Source organism: Peromyscus leucopus, chromosome 6 (assembly GCF_004664715.2).
Source record: "Peromyscus leucopus breed LL Stock chromosome 6, UCI_PerLeu_2.1, whole genome shotgun sequence".
NCBI lineage: Eukaryota > Metazoa > Chordata > Mammalia > Rodentia > Cricetidae > Peromyscus > Peromyscus leucopus.
The window spans coordinates 94,711,733-94,719,679 of record NC_051068.1 but is presented as its reverse complement, the minus strand read 5'-3'; the positions used below and the strand labels follow the sequence as shown (position 1 = coordinate 94,719,679).

The 7,947-nt window shown below is 42.9% G+C and overlaps 1 protein-coding gene across 1 annotated transcript; it reads left to right on the top strand.

Moving 5' to 3' along the window:
• Window positions 1-1,217: 1,217 nt before the first annotated feature.
• Rwdd3 (RWD domain containing 3) lies at window positions 1,218-4,685 on the top strand (the record flags this gene model as incomplete). The annotated part of the gene is made up of 3 exons (XM_037207045.1): window positions 1,218-1,763; window positions 4,006-4,121; window positions 4,220-4,685. Coding segments are annotated over 3 exons (786 nt in total), but the record flags the coding sequence as incomplete, so codon positions are not given.
• Between the last annotated feature and the right edge of the window lie 3,262 nt (window positions 4,686-7,947).

The window sequence follows — 7,947 nt, the reverse complement described above, 5'->3', positions numbered from 1 at the left end:
TGTTTGATATAATAGCTGACTTTTTCCTCTGATACTCAGATAAGCTTTATTAGGGTACACAATATATTGGGGGACACAATATATCACCACAACAAAGAGATTTGAAAAGTGTGATAGGTTTCAGAAGCATATTTGCTGTTAGGTTTAGAAGTTTTTTTTTTAAATAGTATATACATTAAATATGTAAAAGAAAAGATTATATGATCTTTGGAATGGTTATTGGCTGTGATTCTGGATGATGTCTGAGCACAGTAGTTTCTTGTAGCTGGTATTTGCATCCATTAACGAAAAGCTGTAACAGATGTGCATGGTCCTGTATGAATCTGTGTAACAATGGCTTTTGTATGCTATTGGTATCAGATGGCTAAGACATGATTTTAATGTTCTGTTAGGGTCTTTAAAATGGGGGATGGGTTCAGGTCTCCATAGCTGAGGCTGTGAAGGGTCTGGCCGTTTCTGTGCTGAGAAATAGAACAAGGGCACATGGGAAAAAGGCAGAGGCAGGCTCACCTCACAGCCACGCATCTGGACCCAGCTCCCTTCTCCACTCTCTGATCTGGGCGCTTCTGCCCCCTGCAGAATGAATTAGCCTGACACTTTACCAACTTTTTGGAAAGTGGGGTGAAGTGATGTGGAACACATCAGAGTGGTGAAGCCGAGCAAATCTGAAAGAGAGCAGAATCTTTCATCTCCTCTCCCAGGTGTGCTTCCTCCTTCTCAGGGAGCCCCAGAGGCTAAGGTGGGTGTCTCCGCTGTTTCAGTTCATCTTGCTGCCTTCACATTTCACTTGAAGGAGTGCATTTGAGTCAGAAGAGTGTGTTTACTCCCTTTCGGTATCACGTCCAGCCACCAGTTTCTCATAACCGCGCCACACCCGGGGCTCCATGTGACTTACCATAAGTAACTTCGAGTGAACTTCTCTCATATTTTCTGTACACATTGAACACCTCTAAGAGTTGATTCATGATTTTCATAATTACCAGTGAAATGTGGCTAGAAGGAAATGAATCAGAACTACTTTTTTGATAACTTAATAGAAACGGTTGATAAAGAGTGTAAATTGCAAGTAGGTTTGCGTGGTGCTGTTCCTGTGTGTTTGTGACTGGGGAAACGACCTGTAAGTCATGGCTTTCTTTGCATTGTATGTCTCTCCATAAAATAACTCAATTTCCCCATGAGAAATACATTGAGATTTAAAAGGGAAATTTTAACTGATCAGTATTCCATTGAGATTGAATTATGTACAGCTAATAATTATTTTTGGATGTCTTCCAGAGACAGATGGGGCTGTATTTAGAATTCACACAACAGCTGAAGGACTTGTGGGCGAGGATGTGCCCTTAGAGCTGGTGTTCCATTTACCAGCTGGTTACCCTTTGTATCTACCCGGCGTCTCGGTTAGCTCCGAACATCTGACCAGGGCTCAGTGTGCTACCGTGAAGGAGAAGGTACTTGAAGAAGCCAGAAAGCTTTTGTCAGAGCCCATGATTCACGAGCTGGTTCTCTGGATTCAAGAGAATCTCCGACATGTCCTCAGCCAACCAGAGACTTCGAGCATCAGTGAGAAGTGTCCTGGGCCGGAAAGCCCGGCTGTGGATGACGGGTTGTGGATGACTCTCTTGCATTTAGATCACATGAGAGCAAGGACTAGATACGTCAAGACCGTGGAGAAGTGGGCTTCGGAGTTAAGGCTGACAGGAAGACTGATGTTCGCGGGCAGAACAATACTGCTCCTACTGCAAGGAGACAGGAGCAGCATCAAGGTGCCAGAAAACTGATGTACACTATGTGTCCGCTCCCTTCTGCCAAGCCGGGGTGTCTCTAAGTGTGTTTTAGAGCAGTCGGAGAGAGGAAGTATGGTGTTTCTGCTTTACCCTGCTAAGTGGTACATCGGTGTGATTTTCTTTTAAGTTCTTTAATTTTTATTTATTTGTTTTATGTGTATGGGCATTCTGTCTGCATGCTTGTCTGTGCACCACTTGTGTGCCTGGTGCTCACAGAGGCCAGAAGAAGGTGTTGGATTCTTTGGGACTGAAGTTGCAGATGGCTGTGAGCTGCCATGTGGGAGCTGGGAACTGAACCCAGGTCCTCTGCAAGAGGAGCCATGCTCTTAACCCCTGAGTCATTTCTCTAGCCAACCCCCTAGTTCTCCGTAAAAATGAATATCTAGTTCCTACAACAGCCACAAACTTGCAAAGCAAGTATAAAATTATAAATATTTATTATGTTGTAAATATTATGCCACTTAAAGCAGTAGTTTTAAAAAAATATTCATTTGTATTTTTTTTTTATGTGTATGGGTGTTTTGCCTGTGGACCATGTATGTGCAGTGCCTGAGGAAGCCAGAAGAGGGTGTAGCATCCCTTGGAACCGGAGTCCCAGGCAGCTATTAGCTGCCATTTGGGTACTGAGAATCAATCAAACCCAGGTCCTCTGAAAGAGCACTGAGTGCTCTTAACCTCTGAGCTCTCCCCAGCACCAGCACCAGTTTTTGAAAAAAGTCCCGTGACGTGTATTTGTTTTATATTAATGATAACCTGCAACTGTATAAATGAGCACTAAAAGCTCGTACATATTAATTTTTCCATGGCTCAGCACAGCAGGGAGTCTGTTTGTGAGTAGTCTGCAGAATTCCTAACTTGCAGGCACTTGAAAGTGCGCCCTGGCCCTTTAGCGTTGTGTCCTGGTGTAGGAAGGCTGGTCCCTTACAGCGGAGAGCCAGCCTCTGTAGAAGCAGGGTGCTTAGGACTGTCAGCCTGCCACCTCCTCCCCGACTTCTTTCCACCTGGCTTGTCTCAGCAGCTGCTTTCAAAGCCGTCATCTTCAGGCTTCCAAGCTCTCAACCCAAAGCCCCCCAGCCTGTTCTATGAGGAGCTAGACAAGGAAACCTGCTTATTATGTTTTAAACCTTAAAAGAGCTACAGATCACTTAGTAAGTCTTAACTGTCAGAATGGGTCAGGCACAGTTACGGAAGATTTTATTTAAAACAGATTTAACAGGAGCAGCCTGTGATCTTAAAGCTTTGCAGAATAACAGCCCCAAGTTTTTCCAAGGTGGGTTTGTACCCCGAACCTCCTTTGACATTTGCTTAACCAGGTCCACGCTGGGTTCTTGCATAGACAGAGAAAGAAGGCAGATTTAGCCTTTAGCCTGCAGTGGGACCTAGCCAAGGACCCACAGATTCTGAGGCAGTCTGTATGTATCTATGAACGTTGGTCCTTGAGGATAACATTCTAGATGACAAAAATGGGTACAAGGTTCCTTGCTCACATTTGCCTAAGACTCTGGTTGTCTGTGACCGGCTCGGGCACATTAGGATAAATGCTGTGTTTTACAGTCATTATTCAGACAGAGTCATGAATTACTGACGTGTATTTGTTCTCATGACTACAACTGCACTAGTTCAGAGAAATAATTTTTTATAGCTTCCTCTAAAATGTCATTTTACATGGATTTCTCTGTTAAAATTGTTTATCAGATTGTGTACTAGGGTCGGGAATGTGCAGGTGCATTTCTGGGTGGGCAGAAGGTGGTGTGTGCCTGATGGCCCCATTCTGGCTGGCTTGGTGATACCAATGGTTGCTGTTACTGTGTGGTGTGGTGTTCCATGCTCCTTCATTCCACTGTCCCAGCTTCACCAGGAGGTGGATCCTGTTATATCCGGTTGTGTGGAGTCGTTATCTAAGGCAGAGGTTGAGCTTAAATAACTAGTTTAAATAACGGCTTTAAACAGCTTTTTATTTACTTATTGAGAGTTTAAATAACCCACTCTGGTAGCTGTCCAGTCCAGATTTAAAGGGGAACACTTGGTTGTTACTGATCCTTACACCTGTGTTCAGCAGAACATTGTTCATCCACCTTGTAAAGACACCACATAACTCTCTTACTGCTCCAGCCTGAGAACATTCTTTGAGCAGGAAAATGCTTGTGGGTTATGGTTCCTTTAGAACAGGACTGTGCCGTGCAGAGTAAGCTCTGCATTTACCATACTGATTATCGTTTAGGAGTACCTGATTCTTCAGAAAACCTCCAAAGTAGATGTGGACTCAAGTGGAAAGAAGTGCAAAGAGAAAATGATTAGTGTACTGTCTGAAACAAAAGTACAAACGGAACACAAAAGGTATAATTTAGTACTATTGCAGATGCAAAAGCAACTGAATGGGTAATTATCCTCTGACAAATCTCCGCATATTCATGAGCTTCTCTTGTATAATGCAGGTTTCTGGCGTTTGAAGTCAAGGAGTATTCAACACTGGAGGAGTTACAAAAGGAATTTGAAACTGCGGGACTTGGGGATCTCTTCTCAGAATGTGTACTTGGGCTGGTAAAACGAAGTGAATGACAGGAACTGTTGGTAAACCAGCCGCTTTGTGGTTGATTTTCACTGCCTTCGGGGAGGGGCTCATAGGAGTAGTCACAAGAGAGCAATTTCAAGTTTCTCTGTAGCAAAATCATTCTCATTTCAGGAAGAAAGCGAGTTCTATTTTATGGAATATTAAACATGAAAAGACCCCATGTAGTCTAAGGTTTGCTAGGAAAGACTGGCTTCAATAGATGGGATTATCTGAAGGAGAAATAAAACATCATGACGGTAAATGAGCTGTTGTTTTCATATAGACAATTTGTTTAGAAGTCTGCAATTTTCAGGCTAATTTTCTTGTAATTAAATGATTTCTTAAAGTGATTTGTTTTCATGTTTACTTTCTCATGTTTACATTTTGGGCATTTAATCATGATTCCTCCCCATTCCGCTTATTATGTCTAATGTTTTAAGTTGAATGTTGGGAAACATCTAACACCAGTTCCTTGGTGCAGTTGTATAAATCGCTGGATTAAATACAAAACAAAGAAATTTTCTAGAACCCAGGTCCTTTTTAGGGTTCCAGGATGACATGGTACTGCTAGCTGTAAGATTGTATAATAAGTTTAAATTAAAATTCTTATTTGAAAAGATAATTTCTGGTTTTGCAAGGCAAATGTGTTCTGTTGAACCTGGTTTGCTGGATAGGAAAAACAAAAACAAAAGCACAAAAACTACAGCTATTAATTTTCATTGTGAAAGCTCTCAAATAATGATAAAATACACTTATTATGACTGAGGGAGATAAACTTGCAAAATAATCATCTGTATTAAAATTTATAATGAAAAGTAAGAGGGCCCTTGGGTCTGAGAAGGCTGTTTGTATACATGAAGCCACCTGAGCTTCTGAAGTAAGAGGCTGAGATGTGGAGGAAAGGCTAGGGGACCCGCTCTTTCTCCCTGCACCTTGTGGAGACAGATGCTGCCATAACGTTGTAGTTGGTGATGCGGTGCACTGAGCACAGGTACATGCGGGCATGAGCATGTATGTAGGTGCGTGTGGAGGCCAGAGGTCAATGTCGGATGCCTTCCTCAATTGCTCTCTAGTCTTTCTTTTTTATTTTTCTCTGTGTAGCCCCGGCTGTCCTGGAACTCGCTCTGTAGCCCAGGCTGGCCTTGAACTCAGAGATCTGCCTGCCTCTGCCTCCCAAATGCTGGGATTAAAGGCGTGCGCCACTGCTTCCTGGCTGCTATTTTATTCTTTCTAATTAGAAAAAAACATGTAATTTTGCTTTTTGTGTATGGGTGTTTTGCCTGCCCATGTACCATATGTATGCACTGCCTAAGGAGGCCAAAAGAGGGTTGGATTCTCTGGAACTGGAGTCACAGATGATTGTGGGCCTAGGAAAAGAACCCAGTTCCTCTGGAAGAATAGCCAGCGCTCTTAACCACTGACCCATCTCTCTAGCTCTTCTTACTTTTTGAGACAGTCTCTCACTGAACCTGGAGCTCACTGTTTTGCCTAGGCTGGGGTTCTTCATCTCTACCCCAGTCTTGGGGTTACAGGTGAGTGCCACCGTGCCAGGCTTTTGCCTTAGTGTTAGGGATTTGAGCTGAGGCTCTCATAATTGCAGTTAGCACTTGACTTACCGAGTCCATGAGGAATGGTTCTTGGCACTATTTTTCTGTGACCTTGGTGGTTGTCTTAGAGTTTCTATTGCTGTGAAGAGACACCATGACCATGGCAACTCTTATAAAGAAAACGTTTAATTGAGGCTGGCTTACAGTTTCAGAGGTTCAGTCCATCGTCATGATGACGGGGAGCATGGCAGCATAATGCTGGAGCTGAGAGTGCCACGTCTTACAGGCAACAGGAAATTGACTGACTGTCACACTGAGGGAAGCTGGAGAAAAAGAGACTTCAGAGCCCGCCCCGACAGTGACACACTTCCTCCAACAAGGCCACACTCTTAATAGCGCCACTCCCTTTGGGGGGCATGTTCTTTCAAATGCCACAGTGGTTCAGTGTGACTGTCTTTCTTTCTTCCCCTACTGTTATTACACTGTGTTCACCCAGTGATCGTCTTACGGACTCTGTTAACCAGAGGTGAGTTTTGGTTTCTTAGTCATGCACCAGGGTGTTTACTTTCTTCTCGAAGCATGGTCAAATCAGTCAGACTGTCCCGGGAGAAGAACATGTGTGACAAGTTGCAGGTACCCCACTTGGGTACTAAAATGAGAAGGGCTCTTAAGATCCAGGGCTGGCCATTATTAGCCTTTTGCTTGATTTTCAGTGATTTTAGTGAAAATTAAAATAGGGCAGAAACCAGAACTAAGAATTCTGTGCACATGGTTGAGCTGAACTGAAGGGATTGTAATACAGTCACACTAAAGGTCATTGTCATCAGGACTACAGCCGTAACAGGGGGAGGCTGGCTTTGAGCTTTATCACGGCAGAACGTCTGCTCCTCCGTCTCACATGACTCTTCCCTGCTGAAATGCCACCTGTCCCCTGCTTTATGGCACATTGTTAAAGCTTTATCTTCAGAGTTCTCTCTGTACCTCTTAAACAGGACTTGGGCAACAATGAGTCTTTCTACTTCATTATGTTTCTGTCTGTTAAAATTATGCAAACAGTATTAGTTATTACTTTCTTATGTATTTATGTCTAAATCTTTCACAAATACATTCACATCCAGAATGGAATATGACATTTTGACAGTGCTTGAGAAATTAAACTTGACTTTGGGATAAAAGAAAGTTTTAAATTATGTACGAAGAAGCTGTAAGAGTCTCTTTGGATTTTCTTTTTTGTTAAATTTTATGTATGTATGTATGTATGTATGTATGTACGTTTGTGTGTGTATATGTGTGTATGTGTGTATGTATGTACGTTTGTGTGTGTGTATGTGTGTATGTATGTATGTATATGTGTGGATGTACTTGTGCTACAGTGTGCAAATGGAGTCAGAGGACAACTTGCAGAGGTTGGCTGTCCACCTCCATTAGAAGGGTCGTGGGAATGGAACTCAGTTAGGGTTGACAGCAAGAGCCCTCCCTCCCCTGCTGTGTTATCTCAGTGCCTCTGCTCTTGCTGTAGAGCAGGGGTTCTCAGCCTGTGGGTCAGAACCTCAACACACCTCTGTCTCTCAAGAATATTTACAACTTATAACAGCGGCAAAATTGCAGTTTTGAAGAAGCAGCGAAAATAATTTTATGGTTGGGGGTCACCACAACATGAACTGTGTTAGAGGGTCAGTTGCAGCATTAGGAAGGTTGAGAACCAGTGCTTTAGAGGAAAAGAATCTTAATTGTTTGCATTGATATTTTTCCTCAAAATCTGCAGCTGCCCTTTCAGCGTGCCAAGCTTAAACTAACTTCTGATTACTTTTCTCTTTTCTTTTTTGTTTTTCTTTTCTTCTTGATACAAGGTCTCTTTAATGTAGCCCGGGCTGTTTTAGACCTCACTGTGTAGACCAGGCTGTTCTTGAATTTGCAGAGCTCTACCTGCCTCTGCCTCCAATATGCTAGGATTAAAGGCATAGACCACTATACCCGGTGACCTAGGATTTCTTAAGAACAAACCAGCTTCTCATAGAAGAAATTTAAAGCAACATCAAACATTTCCAAATTCTCACGTTCAAAA